Here is a 25,464-nt window from a genome sequence, read left to right as displayed (position 1 = left end):
GACCTGAGATCAGCCATTACTTTCCTTGGCTCGCTTATAGGAATCTCTTACATTTGGTGCTTGCTGCTGGTGGTGGTGGAACCGCACTCGGATTCTTTCATCCCCCCCCACCCCCTTGCTGTCCTCTCCTCCCTCCCTTTCTCCTTCCCTCTCTCCCTCCCTCCCTCCCCCGTTATTCCGCCGGGGGAGCCGGATTTGTGGCTGCGGTGGGGCGGGGGGGGACGAGAGCGAGAGCCGGCGAGAGACATGGATGGCCCGGCGCGATGCAACGGGCTTCGGAAGAAGCGACGATCGCGGTCCCAGCGCGACCGGGAGCGGCGAGCCAAAGGCGGGCGGCGCGGCTCTGCCGCCGGCGGGGCCGCGGGCCCCGGGGCCGCCGCTGCGCTCTCCTCCTCGGGCTCGGAGAAGGAAGACAATGGGCCCCCGCCGCCGTCCCGGCCGCGGCCCCCCCGGAGGAAGCGGCGGGAGTCTTCCTCGGCCGAAGAGGACATTATCGACGGTTTCGCGATGTCCAGCTTCGTCACTTTCGAGGCGCTGGAGGTAGGAGCGGCGGCGCTTTGTGTGCGCCTCATTGTGTGGGGGCAGCGGCGGGGGAGCCCCCGCAACGCCGCCCCGCGCCCCCCCCCCCGCCGCCCCGCGCCCCCCCCTCCCCGGGGCCGGCGCCGCCGGGGGTGCCCGCGGGGGCGGTCCCGCCGCCCCTTCCCCGGGGTGCCCCGCTCCCCTCCCTTTCCCTCCCTGCCGCCGACACCTGCAGCGCGGCGCGCCGCTCCCGGCGGGCGGCGGGGGGCTCCGGCGCGGCGGCGGGGAGCGGGGCGGGGGGGGGGGGGCGAACCCCAGCGCTCCGGGCAGGGGAGCGGGGAGTTGCGCGCTCTCCCCCCCGCGGGGCTCCCGGCGGCGTTTCCCTTCCCCTCCCACGGATCAAACTTTTCTCGCGCCGCCGTGTCCCGCCGGGGCCGCCCACTCGTGTCCGCGGGGCGGCGTGGGCCGCGGGGTCTGCGTGCGTGCGTGCTGCTTCTCTCGGTCTCTGCCGATGGGTGGGGGGCGCCCGGCCTGTCGTGCTCCCTGTCGGCTTGTCACGAGTGGGCCCCGCGGCCTCCCGCTCCACGGGGGGCACTAGTCGTGTCTCCCCCCCGCAAAATGCTGAATTAAGGGGTGAGGGTAAGCCGAGGCCGGGCGGCGGGAGGCACCGGGCGGTGCCCCCCCCGGAGGGGCTTCCCGGGCGGTGCCTCCCTGCGCCCGGCCCCCCGCGCACCCCCCACCCACGACCGTGGAACCACTGTCAGCCCGGCCAGGGTCGTGGCGGGGATGCGGCAGTGCAAAGGGGAGCTCCGGCCCGTTTGTTTGAAAGGCTTTGTTGTTTATAACTTCTGCTCCAGAGAAGTTTGCCGTGGCGAAAAGCAGATTTATTTGGGTTTACGTGCGCTGGAGTCACAACTGGAACGATTATGAACTGTCAAAATAAATGTGGAGATGAAGCTGATTGTTTAACAAAAAAAATCTGTGTAGCTCTTAAGCTGTTTAAATATTTAGCCAGGAATACTTAGTGGCATTTTCAGGGTTTTTTTTGGGTTTTGTTTCTTTCTTTTTTTTTTTTTTTTTGATTTGGAGCCAGATTTTGTCCTTGGTTACACCTGTATCCCTCCAGACTAACGCCTCTGAGAGAACTTACTCTGGTGTAATGGAAGGGAGGATTTGTTCACTCCAACAAACCTCCACATGGTTGGTGTTAGACTCGTGTAAGCAATAACGAGCAAATGCTGAGGTAACGATGAGACTCAATTTTACCATTTCTCACCTGGTGAGCCCATCCACGAGTGCCCTGCTCAAACCGGAGGGAGAAGGAGCGTGCATACCTGCTTGTCGGCAAGAGTGAGATTTGCACGCTTATGTTGCGGACAAAATTATCTTCTTCCTCAAACAAAGCCCCAGTTTGTGTCGTTAGGGGTTTTATGGGAATACGGACTCGGGAATTTGGCTGTAGTCCTTTTTGGAGGGGAAGCAAAGAGCAAGTTTTATGGTCAGAACTTCGTAGGGCGTTTTAGAAAATGTCTTCATTCTGTTTCACTTCTTATTTGTTTATTTTCCACTTGAAATGAAAATAATTGCTGTGCTCTTTTCTCTTTGCAAAGCCAAGAATGGCTACTACTTACATCCTGTCGTAATCCTATATCACTAAGAAGGAGCGCAGAAACATTACCCAGTTCTGCCAGCTAATATCACATTCAGATAAAACAATAGCTCGCACACTGAGACTTGACATACTTTTAATGTTCATGTGATAGGTGGCACATTTTGACCTAACGATTTCATGCTGTGTTGAGAAATAATGTCACAAAATCATTGTTAGGTGCTTTTTCCTGCAGCTCAGTATGTATGTTGAAAAAGTTGTTTCTGAGGATCAGAGGGAGATGAAGGTGTCTAAGGCACAAGCCCAACGTGGCAGGAATTACTGTGTGCGTTGTGCGTCGCAGCCTGAAGTTTTTATTGTGGTTTTAGTGTTGGTGAGGAGGTTGTGAGTGGCTGGTGGAGTGAGGTATCTCAGCATTGGTGAGATGTTTAGGTGTTAATGTACTCGAGTTGAGACAAGAAGCCTCGGGTGCCCTGGAGAGGTGCCCTGGTATTTATACATCTCATGCTTGGGGTCTGCCCCCAACTCGTTGGAGGCCATGGAGGTTTCTCCCCAGGTTCCAGAAGACTTTCGTGCCCAGCATGTGACAAGGCTGCCCCAGCCCAGGCTTTGTGCTTGAACTTCAGCCTTTTCTCAGGCTGAGCGCAGCTGAAAGTGTGCAGAGACAGAGGGTGTTTTGTCTGCATGATGTGAAAAACAGTGAGGACCAAAGTGCAGAGCATGTTCACCGCTGGAAGATCTAAACCTGCAGTCCAGAAGAGGGGAGGCAGGCAGGTTGTGGCTCGCACGGGAGGGACGAGCTCCACCACGGAGGGATGAGGCTGAGCGCTCTGCTTATGAGGACATCCTTGCAGCAGTAGGTGTGTGAATTGGGTGGATGCAGGCTGTCATCCCAGGATCTTCTTATGAATGCTGAATATAAACTTGTGAGGAAGGATTTCCACATAGCTTTGTTTTACCTGTCCTTTACTAAATGCTTTGTGTTGGGGTGACTGAAAAAGCCCACATTGTGCAAAATACCTGACTGTAAGGCTCGTGGTTGGTAAGGGGACACAGGTGCTGCACAAGAGGAGGATGCATCCCGTGGCTGCTGTAGCTTCAGTAGGAGTCATCCGCGTCTGTTATGGTTATGTTGATAAAAGTTCCCATCCCTTGAAGCAAAATTATCTTTTTAACCAGCTCCCACCCTCGGAGCAGCTTTTTTGTCCAGGTATCAGTAGCCTTCTCGTGCTTCTCCAGTGTAAATTGTTTGGTGTAGAAATAGAGGCCATCTGCTTCTAGTTATCTGTCTCTGGGTTTATGGCAGCCCGTACCTTGATCTCTCTAATGTTTGCGTGGGGAACAGAGGGGAAGAGGGAGTGGAACGAAGACAGTGGGTTCTCATTGTTGATTTTTTTTTTGTTGTTGTTTTTTTTTCCTTGGAGTGACAGTCAAGTAAATCCAGTGTTATCGTAGATGTGGCCAGGCTGATCCTTCCCTGGCCTCGCTAGACCCTGGTGTAGCGATGTTCTCTGTAGGCCTGTGTCCTACACTGGGGAACATCTCGAAGCTTTGACCTTCAGAGACCTGCGCTTACTCTGTGTTTAAGCAGCTGAGATGTGGTCCTACCATTTGATCTGATTCACCGGATCCTCCCGTGAGTAGCCTCGCTGGGACTGACAGCAGCAAGCTCTGCGGTTTAATCCAGAGCAGTTACTCACACATCACTTCCCTGACCTCCCAAAATCTTTCAGCCTGTAAAAAGAGAAAGGCACAGATCTCAGTTCCTGTGTTAGTGTGATCGGTGTCTTGTCAAGCTGACTGCTTTCCCCAGCCCGGTGTAGCCCATGCTGCACTGTTGGTGTCTTTTTTACCAACAATAATAGCATGAGGTTCTCTAAACCCAGGTGGGCATTTGAGACACCAGTTTGACAGGGAAAGGGCATTTTTCAAGACTTGATAAATCAGTCCTTTGGAGTGACTTTCTCCATGATGTGCTCTGGCAGTGCCAGCGAGAAGGTTTCTGCAGAAGAGCTCTCTGGCGAGGTGAGATTTTGCTAAGATGTTTGTCTCCCTCCTACCCCCGGGTGCATCGGACTTCGGGCAGGAGACGGATGTGACATGGCTGTTGACGTGCCGTGGTGAAGATGGTTTACTGTGATGAGAAATGAAATCTGACCTGAATGTTAAGCCCGGGAAGTACTTGATGTTTCCTGAGTCAGCTCTGACCATCCCTATGGAGTAAGCAGTTGGTTTCAGGTTTTCTGAACACTGAGTAAGGTAATGAGGTTTTTCTGCAGATGTTTGTTTAGCTTCAACTCAGGCAGTTCATCTGACAAGCTTGAAATGAGACACAGATATTTATAAAGCACAGATAGAAGTGGGATGGGGTGGGAAGGGGGGGACTTGCATTTAAATGGGGATTCTTGTTTCATAAAGCTGGCACAATTTCTCACTGTGCATTTGCTGAGCTAATTTCTGTTCAGCACGCAGGCATCAGTCTGTTTTGAGACCATGCTGAATTATCGTCAGGTAAAGCCCAATATAATTAATTACAAATGAGAAATGCTGACAAATATTTGTCAAGGAGCTGTTTAATGAGCTCCAAATTGTGTGTCAGATGATTCCATCCACCTAGTGTAAATAATTTTTAAGCAATTGTTCCACTGAGTTTGTGTGATTTAGGCAGATGTTAGCTACAGCAGTTCTACATATTGCACAGATAAAATAATATAAGACTAGATGGAGTAAAGCTTAACAGCTGATGTGGGCTTTAAAATAGACACTACTGTTACACAAACGAAATGTGGAAGTAACAGGAAGGTTTTGAGGATACCGTGGTCTCGGTTGTGCGTCTGCGTGCACTGACAGTGTAGCTCTGTGTATGCATCTGAATGCTGGAATTTGCTTTAATAACCGTTGTGTGATGCCCATTGCTAGGCACGGCCCACTGAAAATAGAAATAGCTTGGCTGTGTGACAGCAGAAGCTTTGAGCTGGACACCAGAATGACTGGCTTGCAGTGTGGTTTTCCTCCCCACATCATTCTCTTCTCACCAGCCTTTTAGCTGGCCTGATTAGCCTGTTTACTTAAATTCTCTGAGATTTCAAGCAAGTTTGTTCTGCCTTGTCTCTATCCCTTCATATTTCAAAAGGAATTTGATCTTCATGCCTTACCGCAGCAGCATCATAACATCAGGTGTTTGTTCAGTGCTGTCAGCAAATCTTGGTAGCCCTTCTTGTGTTTATTGACTGCTTAGATGCTTAGGTGTTTGTCCTAGTCTCTGTTTGCACATGCAAGTCTGCAGATTTAGACCAGCAGAGAAAAGAAGGGAGAAACTAAATGAAGATATCTGCAGATGGTGAGCGGCATTAGGTTTTGTGTGGCACTGGGATATCATATGAAGCGATGCACTTATGATTTTCACTGTGTATTTAGAGGAAACAGTAAATTGACCTGAGATCAAATTTCAAGATAACCTTGACAGAGCAACTGAATCTCTTGATGAAAACCCTCAGTGACCAGAACTGAAAAAAAACCCAGCAACCCAAATTGAAGGCAGGACTGAAAACAGCAGGATGCATATTCCACTAAGGGAACCTCTTGGGTAATTTTTGAAACCTATGTTGCTGAATGTAACACCTGAATACTTTTAAAATACTTTAACTTTTAAAAGCCTGTTACTTTTCTGGGAGGTTATATATCCACAACTCCCACTGACTTCTGGTAGCTGTTGAAGAGCTGAAACTGTGTCTTTGGGCAGATAATGACCGAGAATTGTGGTTGTTGCATAAATATTCTTTTAAACTCCTGAAGGTAACAGTGTAATGAAGGTGGGGTTTTTTGCCATTCCCATAGGTGGTAGTAGGAGGCACAATGGCCTTGAGTTGAAGAAGGAAGAGTTTAAACTATAAGGACAAGTTCTTTAGATAAATGTGATTCAAGTAGTCTCCACTGGCCCCGCTCTGTAAGATGAACTTTAATGGGAATTGTGCCACATATCAATAGGACAAAATACACTCTTACCCATTTTCATCTTGGCATCTTTTTTTCCTGCTATTTGGGTGAGAAAGTAAGCCCTTTCTCATTAAATATCTGGGGCCTCTGCTGGGATGAGGGAGTGTAAAGAAACAGATTTATAAAATAAGGGTAAAGGATCAGGAACTTGGAAGGAAAATGATCACTAGGGAAAGGCAAAAAAAAAATCAGCAGAAAGACATCAAGGGGCTGAGTAATTGAAAGATTGAGTTACAACACTGAGATCAATAGAGAAATATCAGGGACTGGATGGGAACACTGAGAACTAGAGGGGGATGTTGTTACCAAAAGTGGAAGTTTCAGGTAAGATCCATTGCTGTGTACGTAAATGCTCTGTGGTGAGAGCCCTGCTGACAGTACCGAGGGGGAATACTCAATAAAATCTGTCCCCACTTAAAAAGTCGTTAAACCTGGTAACTCTTCAGCTGGGAGAAAGGCAGAACGATTCTTCATTCAATGAGATGGCCCCCTGCTTCCCCCCCATCTCTGATACTAATTTTTTTTTTTTTTTTAAGCCCTGTTTCTATCAGTTTGACTGGAAGACCCTACCACATTACACCGGGGGTCTGACCTGCAGCCTTGTAATTATCTGCAGCTAAATTAGAAGTTTAATCTTTGTTCTGAGCAACAATAAGTTGAGTCAGATAGGTTTTAAAAATAGCCCAAGCTCAAGTTTAGTGAAGTCTCAAATGCAATTAATAAAAGGGTAATGGAGTTAGGAAGTTGCGGGCTGAAATGTGGAAATGTTTAACTCTCAGTTTTCCTTTACTTGAACTGCAGTGCTTTGCTGAGGCAACGCACTTGGTTCTGCGAGGGGAAATTGCTTCCAACATTTCTCTGTGTTTTTGTACATCATCCTTATGATTTATCAGTTCAGTATCTGTGTTCTCCTTGGGGTTTGGCTCGATATGTGCCACAAATTACCAGCTGTATCCATTTTTTGTATAGTCAGGTTGTTGTCATTTTGACTCGATGCCAAGCTATGGTGAAGACCACTTCAGAACATCATAGTCCTCTAAACTCCTTTGTTGTAAAATGGATATGAAAATCCACTTTGTAAGTAACGAGAAATGGCTAATGCAGGTAGGGATTTGTTTTGCTGTAGCAGCAGAACGTGCAGTGGCAATTTGTCAGATCCCCAGCTCAGCTCTGCTGTACTATTTGCCTTTAAATAGTGTGTTACCTTAATATCTTGAGATTTTTCTCCTTGTATCTTGGCAACACTACTGCTGAAGTTCACACACTCGTGCGGTGGAGAGAGAAGGTTTTAACCAAAAGGGTAAATCTTCAGTCTGGTAAATATTATAGGAAGGAGTTTTGGTTCTGTCCTGCTCTCTGCAGGAGTGGTGGAATAAAAGTCAGCAAAAGAAGTGGATATTCCTTGGCACGGTACATATTTTCTGTTTGTGAGTTTTTGCCTATCAGGTTTAATTTGATCACGTTGCATGACATGCTCCATGTGGATTTACTTGGTATTTGGTCTGCATCTTGGTCCTACTGGTTTTAAAATCTCCTGAGACAAAGATGCAGGAGATGTGCAGAGGTGTTTTGATACCTGATGCGCCCAAGTTCCTGGCTGTCTGAACTTTAGCTTGTGTAATGCTGCCTGATGCACATATTACTGATATCATTAATATTCAAAGTCCAAATGGGAGTAGTTACTCCACAGCCACGCAGGAGATCAGGTTGGTGTTCTCTCCAGAAATGGTTGCCCTTTAATCTGTCTCACATGTGTTTGCCAGCTTCCCAAAGTGGAAGTTGCTTCTCCGCTAGAATCGGTGCTTTTAGAAATTGCCTCTTTTCGTACTTTTATTTAGTAGCAAAGGGGACTTACTGGTTTGGGAATAAAACCACTGCCAACCCATCTTCCCCATCCACGGGCCTGGGCTTGTTCTTTGTTGAATGAGCTCATGAAAACAAGCAAACATCTTCAGCCTTTGAGACATGCCCTGTGCTGAGCATCGTTTGAATGAAACCATCTGGGGCAGGTTTGTGGATGCTGCAGGGTGACAGTGCACACCTCGGTCGGAGAGGTAGATAAGAGGTAGGCACCAGGAGGTTCTAGGTTAGATTAACTTTTAGGTGGCTGAAGTTCTGGAGAGGTGCTCCTTGTGTTGCAGAGTAACTGTAACAGAGTTGTGTCAGACTTTAAAACATGTTTTACACTCCCATGCGATCAAACAGTGGTCAGATCCAGAACTAAATTCATTAAAGTTTGTGAGAAGCCTTGCTCCGTAATAGGCTGACTATGAGAGGGACAATTTTTTAGAGCAGAGTATGCAACAGTGATAATATCTGGTGCAGATACCCCCTTACCTGTCAGTGAAACCTGCAAGCCACTGTCGCCTTTTTCCCTACATGTGGGTACAGGTTACCATGTCCCAGGCCACCCACCCTCGGGGCTCGCGGTGACCCAGCTTGCAGGTTGCTCTGGAGTGTCCCACAGCTGCTGTTAACTCATCCTCCCGCTATAGTAAAGGCATTTTCATTTGTTTGCCAGTGAAGTGGAACCAATGAGACAGAAGTGCTTGCCACCAACTTCTCCTGGACCACACGCAGGTGGCTCTCAGGCATGGGAGAGCAGTGGCCCTGGGTACGAAATGCGTGTGGTGTAACTTCTCTCTCCTGGCAAGTTTTGACAGCCTACGTTTTGCTGTTTGCACACCATTTCCTATCACTGAGGCTTAGACGAGTTACAAACATGGTGATAACGGCTCAAGGCATTGATTTTTATTTATACTCGCTCTGGGAGTCCTAAGTGACCCGAGACCTTTCAGTCTGAGAATCTGCTTCAGTTTTTTTGAGACCTGTTCTTACACGGATGGTGGGAACGGAGGCGAGGTGGCCAAAGGACCTGGCTCATTGCCGTGAAATGGGGATGTCCAAGTGGGGGGCCGTAGGCTCTGTTGTTCACCTGGCTCCTGGCCGCTTTTGTCATCTTCGTCTTAGCTTCTGTATGTCCAGGTGCTTACCAGCATATCTCTCTGGAGGGTGCCATGAGTGTCCTTCAGGGGTCCTGCGGAAACTGGCATCTGGTCCCCAGCTTCCAGAAGGCCCAGGGGAAGGAGCTGGGAGGTGCTGCTGTTGCAAGAGCTGGATAACACACGCTCTCTGGCTTGGTCCAGAGGTGGCCAGATGTGTTGAATGGCTGGGTGTGATGTGACATCCATCGGAGCGGGCACTGATGGAGGGCTGAGGCAGCGAAAGTAGTTTTGACCTCTGAGGAGTGCGCGTGGTAAGGAGGCAAGCGCAGAAATGCTGCTGTTGGGGACAATTTATGTTGTAACTCTGGTAGTGTTGTGGGTTTTAATGCACGTCAAGGGCACTTTGACCTTTGAAAGGCATCTTTTGGTGTGAAATTGTGTCTTTTCTCCTCTCTTTTATTCTCTTAAAGAAAATTCAAAATAAATACTGAAAATCAAAACCGTCTGTTTTGAGGGGACCAAATTGCCTCTCTTTATTTTATGTGATTTGGATATTACTGAACGATTAAAAGTCCTAGTAATTTTTACTGGCTGGCTATTGTGCTTGTAGGCAGTGACTCTTCTAGCATTAGTCATTTTAACTATGGAAAAAAATAATAAAAATGCAATTAATGTGGCTCAACAGCTGAGTCTGCTGGACTTTAAAAAAAAAAAGAAAAAAAGTAAATTTTAATGAGTTCTGGGATCAGAAAGATACATCTGGTGGATGGATTTGCCAAGTTTTCAACCTCAGAATGTGTGTTGAAAAACTCAGTGAATTATGTAGCTACAAAAGTGGATCTTTGCATGTTTATAAGACCTCAGTGCAATCTCCTTATATTTGCCTAATGACAAACAGACATTCTCACAGAGGCGCAGCCCAGAAGGACACACATGTGCTGAAACAGCTCTGTAAGCTGATAGTATTTGTATCAGAATGCTGCTACTAGTGAAGGAATTTTAGAGGATCCATTAAATATAGGGGGAAAAAAATCTTGGTATTGGATGAAAGAAAAGAGAAGGAAGGGAAAGGGGAGGGGGGAGAGAGAGGAGAGGGAGCACTGAAACTTTAAATGGACATGATGTGTGGGCTAAGATATTGTGCCTCCACTGCTGAACCAGAAAATTTATAACAACTGTTTGTCATGTGTATGTATTTATAGCCATTCACATAATGAAGAAGTTTCATGAGGTTGTAATAACATATCAAGATGGATGTAATTAAAACAGAAGCAAATTGACACCTCTAGATTAAAGGCAAACTCTAAACTAATACACCTGTATGCTGTCACTTATGTATTAGTTGTCTGGGGCAGTCTGCCAGATATGCAAATAAAAAGACATTGGCAAATTTCCTTGGATGTGTGGTTATGAAAACCCCAACTATTCAATCTTTTACCTAGCCCTGTTCAAGTTCATAGCAACAGTAGAATTTATTAATTTGATGTCACCGATGCTTCGTGATGGGAACGGGCTAAAGGGATGATACAGCGGGGTGGGGAAAGGAGCAAGAAGAAAGACAGAGCAGGTGGCTGCCGGAGAATAATATTCTTTACAGTGGGACCCTTCCCTTAGAGAAGAGGTGTCAACTGGACCATTTCAGATCTGTCCTAACTCTCGAAACTCTAGAGGACTAAAGAGTCCTTGACATTGACTTTCTGTAGCATTCGAGCTCAGTTAAATGCTTTTGAAAACTGCACCGTGACAACAGATTTTGGTTCCGTCACGCTGCAGGTGATTGGGGTTGCCAGTAAGGAAACTCCTCCTAAAATGTATACCTTTCAGATATAGTGGCACAATTCAAATCTGATGTAAATCATTACCGAGTCTGTGAAATGGCTATAAAGTATCTTAGCAATTTTATGTAATAGTATTTTTCAACTTGTTTCAATTTGCAGAAGCCTAAAATTTTTCCAGTGGAGTTTTGGATACATGTGTAGTGAATTTAAGCCTGCAGTCAATGGGTTGGCTCTCTGAATGAACACTCTTGGGGTCCGTAGAAATAGTCTGCAAACTACTGATATAAAATAGGCTATTGGTATGGAGCAGGAAGGGAATTATTTGCTGTGTTAGTTCCAGGCCTGTGAATGGAGGTACCAGCCTTGCTTTTGAGCACCATGCACCCCAGATAACCTGCATTCCTTTAAAAGCCCGAGGGGTGGAAATAGGTCCTCACGTGGCTTCTGTATAACCCCCATGGCTGGTGATTAGGGTTTTCTGTTAAACAGTTGATGCCGGTACCTCCAGCTCCTCTTCCCCGAGTATGAAAAATCTTACAAAGGTAACACACAAAAGTGTGGGTTTGGTGGCATTTCCTCCGAGAGCGGCTTTCTGGGAGAAAGAGAGAGAAACTGCTGCTTCCAGTAACCTTCTCAGATGGTTGCAGACGCTTGGGTTAGTAACATTGATTTATAAGTAGATTGATATGACTGCAGCTCTAGAGAGCTCAGTGAAGCCCAACATTCTTAAATTCAGCTTTGAATTTAGGCTTGAAGTTCCTTGCCCCAGTCGAGGACGAACCAGAAGGAAATCCGGCCATCTGTCTAGAGAGGTGTTGCAGTCACGAGCCCGCTCCTGCCTGCGGGTGCCGGGCTGTGGTTCTGCGGAGAGGTGCCTGCAAGATGCACCTATTTTCAGGGAGCTGTCTGCATAAAAGCTCCGATGGGCATGTTTTGTTGTACTTTTTCTGAATTAAAAAGACTCCTTTTTTAATACATCTGGACATTAAGGATCAATCATACGAGGTACATGGCTTCAAAGTGATTTCAAATGGAGGATTTTTGTCTTCAATACTTCAACAACTTTTCTTCCACCTTTAATCTTTCATGAGCGGAAGCTTCAAAAGATAATTAGTAAAACATGCCTCTATCTGCATTTATCTCAAAACATGATTAATTTTTTAACTGCAATTACAGCAATCATTTCAAGTTTCCTCTATATTAATGAGTAAAGGATTTTTTTGGAGAGAGCACGAGCCTAAATATGGCTATATTGGCCAAGTTGAAAGGTCCATTTATGAGCGTGCTTTTTGTTTTCATTGCTAGGGACTGAATTTCCGGTTCCAGGAAGTAATATTTCACATGGATTAAAGTCTTTGAAATGCTCTTGCCTGGCTTCACTGGATCATTTTGAGGAGCTGACAACGATAAGAACTGGATCCTGCTCTTTGCTAGACCTGGCTACTGAATACCCAGTTACACGTTCCCCTTGTGTCCGTGCTTTTTCGCTCCGCACTATGCGTGTGTGACTGGCAGGATATCCTCTGCATGCCGCCCTTGGCATTGAGGTGTAAGATATACGACACAGCCCATTTGTTGTTAACGAATTGGCAATGAACTTGTAAATTTTCACCTTTACCATTTCTGTCTTTGTTATAGGCAGCTTAAGGCATTTTTTATTACTCTTTCACTTCAGGGAGAAAGATGTTCGTGTCTGTTCCTTACTTCATTGCTGGTACTAGTGTATGTAGGACTGTCCAACTGGTGTCCTGCAGCCTGGATCCTGCCTGTAGGGTGACTGTGTGGCCCATCAGGATTTTGGGCACCTCCTGTCTGTCTGGTTGTTGGTCCTCTGTGGCTCACTCCAGTGCCCCTAGAAAATGCTGCCACCAGCACAGAGGTATCCCAAAACAGGGATCCAGCCCAGAGCTTCCAAAAGCAACGGACCGTTGCGGGGGATTACTGAAAAGAAACAGAATTAAAACCACTTTTCACTGGAGTACAGTTTTTGTGTAATTTTGCCCTGTGAAGGCTGCTCGTCAGCCCTGCCTCCTGCTTCGCCATGAACAGGAGAGAGAGATTTTGGGCTGGAGCTGCAGTTCCACTGCTCTGTGCCTCCAAAAGGACGAGCAGCCCTGAGGCTGCTGGAAGTGATGCTGGGGTGATGGCAGGGCCTCGGGTACTGCAGCAGAGCCTGGGCAGTGAGATAAATGGAGCAGGCATTTGAAACTGAAGCTGTAAGAAGGGTGAAGACCTAATTTTTCTGTTGGTATTTTGTTTGTTTGTTTCTTTTTTTGCATTTCCCTTCAGTTAGGCCCAAATCCTGGATGTCAGAGGTGATTTGGAGTAAGCCTGCACGGCCTTGGTTCACATCTGATTTTAGCTTCTAAACTGGGATTGCAGTTACCCTGCCCTGCAGTCGCTGGGGAGGTGGATGGGCCGATGACTGCAACAGGGGATTGGGCAGCTGCATGGGAAAGCATGAGAGTGTATAATCAGATTTCTGATAAAACCAGGTCTCTCAGTCCCTTGAATGGGTAGCTTTGCTGTGAATAGGCTCATAAGGTCTGCGGTGGCTGCTCTCTTTGTTTGGTACTCGGACAAAAAATTGCTCTGGTATCCTTGTTGGCATATTTTTACATCTGTTATCCATATTTTGGATTTGTTCTGGCTGCAGTCTTATTTTGTTTTGCAAAATCTACCTGGGATTGGGACAGAGATATATGTTTGCTGAGGCAGATTTGGAAATTGCATTGTTGAAATACAGCCCATATGGGCCATTGTAAAATGGTTACGGCAGCATATAATTGCCTTCACAATGATGTGCTTTGTCATTTTACTTCCATCTTCAAAGAGGCTCTCCTGTAGTCTGCTGACAGCAATGGTGGTATTAGAAAACATATGGATTTGTAAAGGCATTAAACTGTCTTTAGTTCAAGGATTAGAGTACAATGTTAGAGTATGGGTCACCACATTTTCGTGTGGATAGGCTGCACTTGACTGTGTTGGTTTACATTATAGGTTAGGGAAGGGTTTGTTTATTTACTGACGATACCTGACATAATATCCTTTTGAGTACATGGGGAAGGAGGCATCCCTCGTGCTGCCACACGCGGTCTGAGCTGTACCTCTGTCCCAGGGCCACGGTCCCACCTCACCCTGCTTCGCTTGCAGGGCTCGGTCAGGGCTTGCCAGCCACACTGACGAGAATTTCAAGAAGTCTTGGAGGGAAGTGCCAATTACAACATGGAAAAATACACAGAATGTAAGAACCACAAAACTGGCTTTGAAATTTTAAGGTTTTTTAGTCCTCCATGCTGCGCTACTACTCTGAATATTTTGGGTACTTGTTTTATGTTCACATACAAAGGATGCGTTTACGCTGTACAGCTCCACACGTTTCAGAGTATAGGGCAATCTGTTCAGCTTTTGCCTTTTTTTCTACCCTCACAGTTTCAAGTGTGGATTTTCTGGGGCGGGTTTGAGCTCTGTAGTGCCGCTCTCTGCAAAGGCGGGTGCAGCGTTTGCATGGTGGGATGCACATGTCATAGGATGTGGCACACAGCCTCCCTCCAGACTGGAGTGATGCTCCTGCTCTTTACACCATCTAAAGGGAAAAGCCGGAGAGTGAGAGGGATAATACACATCAAGAAGATCCTTCTTTGTCAGTTTTGTTGTTATTTTTGTCTTACTTTTTGCAGCCTGCTCGGTTTAGCCCTCTGCCCAGCTGGGACATTGAAGCAGGCTGGGGGGGTCATGCTTGGCCCAGGGCGACCTTCACCTTCTGCCACATGCGCTTGCTGTTGCGTTTGCGTTTGGGCAGGTCCCTCCCAAAACAGCTCTTCTGATATCTCTTGTCCTTCAAACACACTCTTTAATTAAGATGCTGAGCTGGTCCTTGGGCGCTGTGGGTTTGTTTCCGTGTAAGCACAGTCGTCTTTCATAACCTTGAAGCAGTCACTCCCCTCCCAGTTCAGCTCGGCCGTGTGAGCACCTGCTTTGTGGTTGTGCTGAATAAGGATGGATTTGGGCTTGGATCCATGCGTATGCTCATGGGAGATGCTGCGTCCAGGCTTGTAGGTTTGGGTTTCTTGACTGAGAAAAGCAGGCCTATGGGGACAATGCTGATGTGTGAGCTAGTATTTAGTGTGAAGTCAGATATGTGCTTAGGTGTCACCTTGAGCTAGAGCGTTAGTTTTGCTGTAGCTGAGTTTTCCTGTCCGCAGAATGGGTTTAATAATACTTGCGCTCTTTAGAGATTGCCTGGCTACTTAATTAGCATCTGCAGGATGCTCAAATAGTAAGTGGTTAACATGAAATATCTGCATAATTTAACTGTAGGACATCAAAACACTTACATACATTTAGCAGGGACCTGGTTAGAAGGCATATTTAAATAACTGAAGGCACTTGTATTATTATCAACCACCTTTTAAAATAAAGCTATAATTTTGCCTTAAAATTATTGGCAGCCATCACGTTGTTGAGGAAATCTGATGTGAAGGGTAACCCAGTGAAATTCTGATTAGTGCTTTATCTTTCTTTATACTGTTACGATTATTAATGATGTAAAAGTTAGTGTTGCTTAGTTATGACTTGCTTCAGTTTTAAATCACTTACAACATTATCTGTCCCAGCTGTGGTGGATATCAAGGCTAGCTTATGGTAATATCTTTGCTTAAATCCGTTACAGAATAGGGAAGAAACTCTCATTCTTGCTATGAGAAATGTTAAAGGATGCATTACTAACCCTGGCAGCTGTGACGGTGATAAACAAATTAGGTCTGTCACTAATGCCAGGGTCTGCAGGTGTAATATGTCATGAAACTGGTAGATCTCTGTTATTAACTGGCCTATAAAAAAATAAATAAATGCAGGGGTACTTTTAATCCTTGTGTAATGAATTTAACAGCAAAGCTGCCTTGTGATAAGGTTCGTGAACCCGAAGTTCATGTGTATGGCATGTTTTTTAGCAAACAGTGCAGAAATGAGAAAGATGGAAACTTAGTCCAGTGAGAAGCTCCCATTAATATCCCCAGGTTTTGCAGCAGGCCCTTGTGAGGGCTTTATTCAAGGACAGTATTTATGCAGATGTTGAAATCAGTCCCTCTGTAAGACGATGCTTGAGTATGCTGTTAAAAATCATAGTGCACTTAAAATGAGTATATGCTTAAGTGCAGTGAGGAGCGTAAATATATCCTTAATGCGAGGCTTCGTAACGGTGACTTTTTAAAAATTAGTTTATTTTGAGGGGAAGCTTGGGAGAGTGGCTTGGGGTTTTTTTCTTTTGGGGTTTTCAGGCAGCCCAGTCTGGTGGTGAGACCGCTCCTGCATCACTCCAGCTCCTGGAGCAGCAGGGCCAAGGTGGGGTCCAGACTCTGCCTCCTGATGCAGCTCAGCATCCGCCCGCGGGATGCAGGCCGTGGCAGCTTGCTGCAGCACACACCTGGATGTGCTCAAAAAGCCCCCGCGGGCAGCTTGGCTGGGTGACCACAGGTAACAGGGTGATGGAAATGGAGGGCCGGGCAGCCCAGCCACGCTGCAGCCTGATGTGAGCCCACGTTTGGCGAAAGTTGTCATATTCAGTGTGACCCGGATGAGTTTGGTTTCAAGCACAGATTCAGGTCTGGGTGTAACATACAGTGTCAATGCAAACTCTGACAAGCTGAAGCCTCTACTGTATGGGATTGAATTTTGTTTCTTCCTAAGAGAAATGGAGAACTTTGCAGCTTTGCTTGCAGTAAGTCCTGTTAATGACGAGTCATCAAGATTTCCCTGGCAAGTAGCATTACTTTGGGTAATTACTTTGGGAAGCTACTGGGGGGGGGGGCGTGTGTGTGCTTCCTCCTCCCCTATGGTGCAGACACCTTCCCATCCAGCCACATATTGTTGCTTTCTCCAATACCAGCTAAACAGGTGGCAGGATTCAAATCACCACTCTCTGAATGGAGTTCGCTCTTCACAATAGCTCACCAGAGGCCTGTTTTGTTACAGAACATTGATTAAATAAATATTGCTATGCATACAAAAGAGGAGAAATCTGTTACAGCACTCTGCAGTTATTTTTCCATTAATGGCAAGGAGCTCTCTCTAATTTTCCTGCCCCTTTCAATCTGTTTCCCTGTCTCCCTCCCTTCCCATCGCTACTAATGCCTTCAAGTGCATGAGTAACATACAAACAACTTACGTTCCCTCCAGTTCAGATCTGCGAACGCCTTAGCTCCAACTCAACATGCTTTAGGAAATCCCACTAGCTGGTGCAGGGCATAATTGATGGCTTCGTGCATGTGTTTTTGATTAACTTGATATTTCATGTTCAGTATCGGTATTCCTTGTGCTGACTTTCATTTCATTAATTTATATAGCAGCAGTTCAAAATACAATGTTGCAATACCAGCATCTTGCTTAATATTGACAATTCGGGCAGAATATTTGATTTCTGAAGAAGGTCGTCTTTCTCGTGTTCTTCTGTGACCCCTGATCTTTTAAAACCTTCGCCGTAGAAGTTACTGCTCTGTGATCGGTGCTGATGGAGGTGCATATATGTTTTGGAAGAAAAGCACCTCTTGCTCAAAGATCCTGGCAGTCAAAGGCAGCTCCACTGCAAGCAGCAGATCTGATTTGGTATAAAATGGTGGCAACTGTATGATAAATGGTGGCAACATGTATGATAAAGGATTCTTTCAGGGGGAAAAATAGCTTTACTAGTTTTAAGTTCAGCAGGTACTTGTCTCGAGAAAGAACTTTTGGTTGAACAAATGTCTGGCTGCAATAAATGTAGAGTATGAGGAAATGCCATGGCATTACTCTGGCTCTATGCTGATGTGACTGAGATCAAAATCCACTCCAAAGAAAGTAACTTGAATTTAGCTTTTTTTTTTTCCCAGGCAATATCATCTCTACTTTGGAAAAAACAGAAGTCAGCATTTCTATATCATCATTTTTCTTAAACAAATTTAGAGCTGTTAAATCAAAGAGCTGTTACTCTAGAGAAGTAAGTTGTGTAATGTATTTTTTAATGTTTAAAGACCGTAAATGAAGCCTCCTTCCATTATATGAGTTTGTCTTAAAATACTTATCACTGCTGGCTAGATTTAGGATCAGGGTTGGAGAAGTACCCATTTGGATAAAGCTGATCATCTGAGCTCTCTTGCAAGGAGAGCCCTTGCCCTCTTTCCTAAGCTTGCGGTATGATTGCCGTGGTTGAAATGAAGCCGTGCCAGCATGCTCTGCTCTCCCACTGCTTTGTGTTGCTGCTGGTAAGAGAGGACCAGTTGTGGAAGGCTGTAGCAGAAGCCCAGTATCTGTCTTTTCTTGCTTACTGTGGGCAGTTACTTGGAAGTGACACTGAGTTTAATTCTAGTTTTACATTGCAACAACATGCCAGCTGTTCCCCGTATTCTTCCGTGATACTGCAATGTAATTATTTTTTTGTTATCTTTCAAGATGTAATTTTATGTTGGTGCGCTTTCTCACTAACCCTTTGGCACAGAAAATGTATAGCTAATTCATTTTTCCTGTAACATGAAGAAGCAAGGGAGAAAATCTGAAACCTAGGGCCAAGTGGCCATATTAAAGACAGCTGAGGAGCGATGCGCAGAGGAAAGGCCGCGTCTCAGACAGAGTCTGAAAGCCACTGGGACGTGTGTAATGATTAATGGTACCGTTGCTTTTTAGCTTCATCAAAAGGTTTCACTGTAAGAGTTTCTAAGGAATGCTGATAGTCACAGGAACCTATCAAAGGGTACAGAAAATATCAAATGAGCAAGCAGGAATGGGAGTTAATTACTGAACAGTGATTACTCTGATATAACCAATTATTGGATCATTAAATGTTTATTACCTTTTTTTATGCTTCTTTCCCCCGTAAGTACAGTTTTGTCCTCATACTATTAAAAAAAGGGTGGATCTAATGCATAAAAAGCCTTTTCTAAACCTGGAAGGTATTAAAAGAGCATCTCATCCTAACGCCTGACATGCTGGCCTACTCACTCTGCTTTCCCTTGCTCTGCGGATTTGGGGTCAAGTGCTGTGAACCCTATTTAAAGGCCAGATTATCTCACTTCTAGGAAGGGGCTGGAGAAGAGCGCAGCAGAAGAAGCAGGGAGAGGCTCCGTTAGACGCAGCCAGTAGATTCACCGCTCTCTGGCCGGCGACATGGGGTTGGGTTTATGCCTTCTGCTCCTGCTGGAAGTGATCGGTGGCTTTTGTGTCTGTCACCCAGAGGGTCTTCCTAGGGTCCCTGGTTCCCCAGGGACAGAGTGGCCTGGCCTTCATTTTCCTTGGGCTCAGAGCATCTCTTCCTCTCCACTCACTAAATCTCCCTGAAGGAAGAAGAGTTTCCATTGCAGGGCAGAAATGATGCCATTTGAAAGCGAGACAGAAACCCTGCACAGGCCTTCCACTGGACATCTGCAAAGTGAAAAATACCATCTTCTCAAGCTGACTGCAGTTATTTTTGATGACATTTGAGGGTTTAAAATGTTAAAGCAATTTTAAAAAAATACAGCTATTTGTGACTTTCGTTGATGATCCTTAAACGTTGAGTTGGTTAAGCTTTATATCTCAGGAGAAGTAAGGGTCAGGGTAAAAAGAAAAAAAAGCTTTTTCCCTGTGATCACAGCATTTGCGGATGGTGGCACGTGCTGGTCTGTGGGTGCAGGGGGGGCAGGAGGGATCTGCATCTACCTCCTGCCTTCGGTGGGTGTTGGGGGCAGGTGAAGAGGTGCTGGGGTTCAGCACAGTCCTGGTGTATCGCAAGCCCCTGGCAGTGGGTTTTGTATCTGTCGTGTGGGCAGAGCGAAGCCGGGGAGGCAGTCGGTGTGCTCTGCCTGTCGTGTATGTGTGCGACTGTTACTGGATCTGCTTAATAACACAAATTCATCTGTTTCTGAAGCGTTTGGTGTGTCTCATCCTCAGCTACCGATGTCACCACCTCTCAGTAACCACGTTGGTTTTGTCTCAAATACAGTATGCTTGTGTGGTAGAGGAGGTTCTCGTGCAGCAAATTTTCCATGCACTTATTTATGAGTTTAGCTTAATTGTTTTTATGAACTTTCTGAGGGGGTTATTATTTTTTTATTAATACTTCCCTTTGCCAGGTTGGAAGCTTCAACCATTTTTGAGCTAAACCTTCAGTCAGTCTGTCTGTTTTCTGTTCATCTTCTTTTTTTTTTTTTTTTTTTTTCTTCTAGCATAACCCAACCAGCCAAAAATCTGCTTCTGGACCTTCCTTCACAAATGTGATTTTCAGTTTTCATCTCTGACACCTAAACCTCCATGAAAGTCGATGAGGAAGGTTATAGGGAACGCACAGCAGAGATTGAAACCAGGATGCTGTTTGCAGCTTAGTGTTATTACTGTAGTGGAAAAGGAGGAAACTGTTAAACTGCGCTCCCTGCGCTCCTGGGAATTTAAATTATTGTCTTTACTGCACTGCTGTGTCAAATCAGTTGTGTGGCAGTTGAGACTTTGCCCTCTTTGGAAGGACTCTTCCTCCTCTTGATGGGTTTTTCTCTGTAATCCTTGAAAGGAGAACTTTATTCTGGGTTCCTTTCTCTATTTTTCTTTAAAAAAAAAAATAGAGCATGTTTACTTTGCAGAGCAAATATTATGCAGGTCACGGCTTCCTCCTGTGCACGGAGATGATTCTGTCCCTGCAGTGCAAGTCTGTGTGGTCAGGACTTGTCAGAGATGCTTAAGGATGTGTTGCTCACAGGAGCCCGGGTTCCCACACAGGCACCTGCGCTAAACACCATTACTCTGAATATCCAGCAGTAAACTGCTTCCTCCAGCAGTGAATCACAGCTGTAAAAGGCCCCTTTAATCTGCCGCAATCACAGTTTTGGGGATGCAGGCTGGTTCGGGAGGCTCGGCGTCCTGGCTGCTGCACCCACGAGAGCGAGAGGCACAGCCAGGGTTGGTGCTGCTGCTCGTAGGCACGTATGCGATTATCCCTTTTTGACAGCCTCTGCGTAAAACAGTAGCAATAATAATAATAATGAAACGTCCCTCCGGATTTCCTCTTAATAACTGAACATACAGCAGCAGTTGTAAACTGTCTTGGTAATGTCATAGCCTCTCTGAGAAACGCGAAGGGCGGAGGACCTCCGACGGCAGGCGAGGATCCCAGTAACAAGGCAAAAACAAGGTGTCCTGTGTTTTAGATCCTGTAGAAAAATGTATCGTGGTTGCAAGGCCGTGGGAGATGAGCCAGTCTCCAGGACTGCTACAAATGTTAGATTTCAATGAAAGGTCAGCCAGGAACAAGGTCAAAACAAGCCCGATACGCATAGCAAACAGCGAAGCTGCGAGGCGCAGATAAAGGTTAATGCGAAAGGGCTATTGGCATTAGTACAGCATGTGGTCAGCTTGCTGCGGAGCAGGGTCTGAACCAGGAGATAATGAGGAGGGTTTACTCTAATTCTATTATAATGTATAATTAACTAGCATAATTGATAGCAATTTTCCCTGTGTGTCTGTGAGCGTATGCATGTGTACATAAAGTCTCATTTTCAGCTTTTGTGCGATTGCACCATGTGCCTTGAGCCGATGGAAACCGTCCGGCGGCTCCCCGGGGCTCGAGCTCGCTGCCTTGCTCAGCCCACAGATGCGGAGGGGGAGCAATGTTTTCAAGAGCCTGTATTTTCTCTGCCTCTGAAATTAGACATAATACCTAGGTGGTGCCCTGGATAAGGCAGACCTGCTGCTGATAAAACAGTCCGTTGTGCTGAGAGCCATGGATGAAGTTAGTGTTTGAAGAGAGAGCGAGGGACAGGTCAGCCCTGTTTCCTTCTGGGTTGTTTGCACCTTTTATTCTCAGTATCCCTGTGAAAACAGAGCGCTTGAACTGAATTTTGCCTTTGTGATCATCTTATGTACAGAATAAAGTTTATGCTTTGTTACTATGCAGAGACATCAGCGTACTCGTGTTTCAAATGCTCTGGGCATTTTAATTTTCATGGTGCACAAAGAAGAAAGACCATTGCTGATTCCTCTGGCCTTCCCCTGCACGGCAGAGAGCGCATAAGCAAAATCTTCCCCTGCCCCAAATCAACCCAAAACCAGGCTGCAATGTTCTACTGACATGGTGACGTTTGGGATTTTGTTGTTTTTTGGACTGGTAGGGAAAACCCTGCTGTGGCATTGACACTGGATGCCATAAAGTAACCTGGCCCGCCAAATGTAAAATTAGGCTTCATCCCACATGGTTGATGCTGTTGGGTTGCAGGAAGCCTTGTTGTACCTACTCTTAGACCCTTGATGCAATGTGAAAACATCAAGGTAGGAAATTTAGGTGGGTTTTGTGGTTGTTTTTTGGGGGTGTGCGTGTGTTTGGTTTGTTTGTTTGTTTTTTAAATCTGGCCCTGATGGTAGAGAGGTCTATCCAAAATCTTGAATTGTAAAGTAATAGAAGCAGGCTGACAAGTGAAAGTGTTGAATGATTTATCCTGACAGCTGTTTTGCTTGTCCATTCTCTTCATTTTGCAGGGTAAAATTGAGGGAGGGCCCTAGTATTTTTTTTTTCTTTCAGTATCTGGCAATACACATTTTTTGAGTGTAAATGCAAATAACCTACTTCTCCATTCTTAATCCCTTGGGATGGGAAACCTAAAGGCCATATTCTTGCTTGAGAGGGGGGGATTTAGCCTTCCAGCTACGTTAAATGTTAGCTGCAAACATGTGGCTAAAGGCTCACGAATACTGAGCTGAGACTCTTCCCTTGAGGTTCTGGTTTATTTAGAAATTTAATTTTTAATTATTATTTTTTTTATTTCAAAGGTTATACAACAGTTTAAGCCTCAGATTTTAGGTCACTCTGCCTTTTACAGCCAGATCCACCTCATCAGTGAGAAGGCTCCCCGAGGACTGCAAAAGACTCAGGCTTAGTGTTACCCAGGAAAAATGTGTATAATAGGTGTATTATAAAGTAGTAGGTAATGTAACCCCTGTCTGTTAGCCTGACGAGTGCAATGTGAACAGTGTTACGGTACGGTTGCATGCACTTAAGGTCCTTTTTTACAAAATAATGCTAATTGCCCTGGCCTGAATGATGCCAGGGTCTTATAAATACCTGCCAGTACTCATAGAGGGAGCCAAGAAAAGTCAGGTGGAGAAATCAGTGAAATTGGCTCTCATGCAGAGTTTCAGCATCTGAGGCACTGCTAAATCTCGTGAAGGATTAATACCAAAATAATCCTGCTTGTCCAGGAAACCTGTGACAACATGAAGGTTTGAGATCAGTGTGATATGCTTTAGAAGGAGTGTAATAATAAATTCGTAAGTCACCAGAGATAGAAACCGATTGCTATTCATCCTACATCACATCTGAGCTTTCCTACGGTTTGTTTCCTGCTCCAGTGATATGAGAGATCCCATTGTACTTGAAGTCCAGCATCATTTCAGTGCCGGCTTTCACCAAAACCCGTAAAAATGCTCCAGATCCAGAAAAAATCCCCCTGTTGCTCAAAATAAATTCCTCTAACCGTTTGAAGAGTCTCATCCCGGACTCTAGGTGGTCTCTACAGTTCTCTAGTGCTGTTAGTATTCTGGCTGCAGAAGTTATGTCGAAATGGGAATGAAAATAAGGTAGCAATTGGGAGGAGAGAGGTGGTGTGGGTTGTCTTTTTTTAAAAAGTGCTGGTGACTGCTTAATATCCAGATCTCACTAGTCTGTTGCCATTACATGTCCATGTTGGAAAATCTCACCTGTATTTTTGCTGCTTTTTTTTTCTTGTGTCTGTTATCAGCTATATCAAGATATTGCTGGTGTTTTGCGTTGTGTTGGGTGTCTCAAGATGTGATACCCAAACCGCGGAAAAAGAGAGCGCAGCTCAGCGTGGAGCTGCCACGGCTTCTGCTCGCGACCTTGTTCAGCGTTGTGTTCAGGACTGCGAGAGCTGATCCTGACACCCGCTCCCAGCCTGTCGTATCTCTCTCCAGCCTCACTGCTGAAATGAGTGGGGCTTGAGTTTTCTAAGCATTTTGCAAGATGCCAAGCAGTTCAAGAGTACATGGGGACAGGACTTCTTTCTTCAAAGCCTGTTTCCCTGAGTTATCCTTGAGTGGCCTGGGTGTGAGTCGGTCCATGTCCCCAGTAAGACTATGCCCATGAGTCAGGACTGTTTGGATTTTGGGTAAACTTGTGTCTTGTTTTAGTGGCTCCAGTGGTGCTGTTTTTACCGTGCCAACAGTGACTGTGGGCATGGTGTGTTCTGCTCACCCTCTGTCCATGAGGCCACCTTGTCTATAGCTGCCTGCACCCAGTTCATCTGCAAAAATAAAGCAGAGCAGGCAGGGTCCCTTGTGCTCCCCCGGCTGGGTGCAGAGGATCCCAGCAGGCAGGTGCCTGGGGAACTGAACTGGATCTCCGGCACTTGGGGCATTGCCTCCCGCCAGGCCTCCGTGGTGGAGGCACTGGACTGGCCCCACGCTTGGTGGGAAGGGCACCTGCAATGGTTACGGATCCAGTCAGCTTCAGCTCCTTCTCCAGCAGTGGAGAGCTTGCTTTCTCAAAAAGCACTTGTGTTTTTAAGCCATTTATTTTCTGTTGCGCTGAGTCATTAAACATTCCTGCTTGTGTTTTGTTGTTTTTACCCTCTGTAGGAGCTGAGGGAATTTATTCAGTGTCTCAGTCTGGTAATGGAGGGGGCTGAGGAGGTGCTTGACTGCCTGACTCGGCAGGCAGAGGCACGGATGTTGCTGCGTGTGACATCTTTCTAGTGAAGTGGGATGTCAAGATCTGAGATCCTTTTCCACTTAGTGTACAAGAGCATTAGAACAAAAGGAAACAAAAAGCAGCCCTGCACCACAAAAGAAACCAAACCAAAACCCCTCTGGCTAAAGGTGCATTTTTAATGTTATGAGCAATTTCAGACAGAAATTGCATGAAACGCTTTACCTGAGTGTTAATGGATCTGCTGGGGTCACAGGAATTATGCTGGTTTACACCAGCCTTGCGTGTGATCCTCCTCTTTTTTCCCATTCCAACTGTGTTCACAACAGATGGTGATTATTATGTTTGCTCAGATCAATGAATATTAAAAAAAAAAAAAGGCAAGACAAAAAAATACAAAAAATGCCCTTCAACTCAATAGAGTCACCCAAGGTTCAGTTGTAGCCCCTGGGTTTTCATTTGGACAATGTTAAGTTGTAGTAGCTTAAATGGAATTTTTATGAGCAATTGTTTTGCCTTGAAACAAGATCTCCTGTGGCATTGACCCAGGCAAATATCTGCCCATCGGACATGCCAGCCGGCTCTTCTAGCAACCCCTGCTCTCGTGGGGCACGCTTCCGAGGCGGTGGGATGCTTGCTTGACTGGCAGGTGCCCTCAGGGGCGTACCTGTTCCTCACCTTGCTTTCCTGGAAAAGGCACTTGTGTACAAAGCAAATGTTTTAGTAGCATATGAGATTTAGAAGCACATAAAAATGAATTATTTGAGACAGAATCCAGAATAATCTGTTGGAGTAAATGGGAGTACCATGAATGAGCAGCTGAGGGTTGAGACTTGGGGGTGAAGGAGATGGACGTGGGTGGCGATGGGCATAAGAGAGCTGTGTTCCCCCCTACGCGCAGGTGTAAATGCCACGCTCCAGCCTTTCCTCCTGAGTTGTTCAGTCCTGGGCTTTCCTGTGTTT

The 25,464-nt window shown here is 45.9% G+C and overlaps 1 protein-coding gene across 2 annotated transcripts in view; it reads left to right on the top strand.

Moving 5' to 3' along the window:
- Positions 1-246: 246 nt before the first annotated feature.
- The window catches only part of AUTS2 (activator of transcription and developmental regulator AUTS2), a gene marked incomplete at both ends in the record, with an annotated part of 791,016 nt that continues 765,798 nt past the window's right edge, over positions 247-25,464 (top strand). For both annotated transcript variants that reach the window (XM_082328605.1, XM_082328604.1), the window contains one exon: positions 247-540. In XM_082328605.1, coding sequence (XP_082184731.1) covers positions 247-540 — 294 coding nt within the window. The remainder of the gene's footprint in view (positions 541-25,464) is intronic.

This window comes from Platalea leucorodia, assembly GCF_965183815.1.
Source record: "Platalea leucorodia genome assembly, chromosome: 16".
Taxonomy (NCBI): domain Eukaryota; kingdom Metazoa; phylum Chordata; class Aves; order Pelecaniformes; family Threskiornithidae; genus Platalea; species Platalea leucorodia.
Note: the sequence above shows the minus strand (reverse complement) of the source record. Positions and strands in the feature narration are given on the sequence as shown.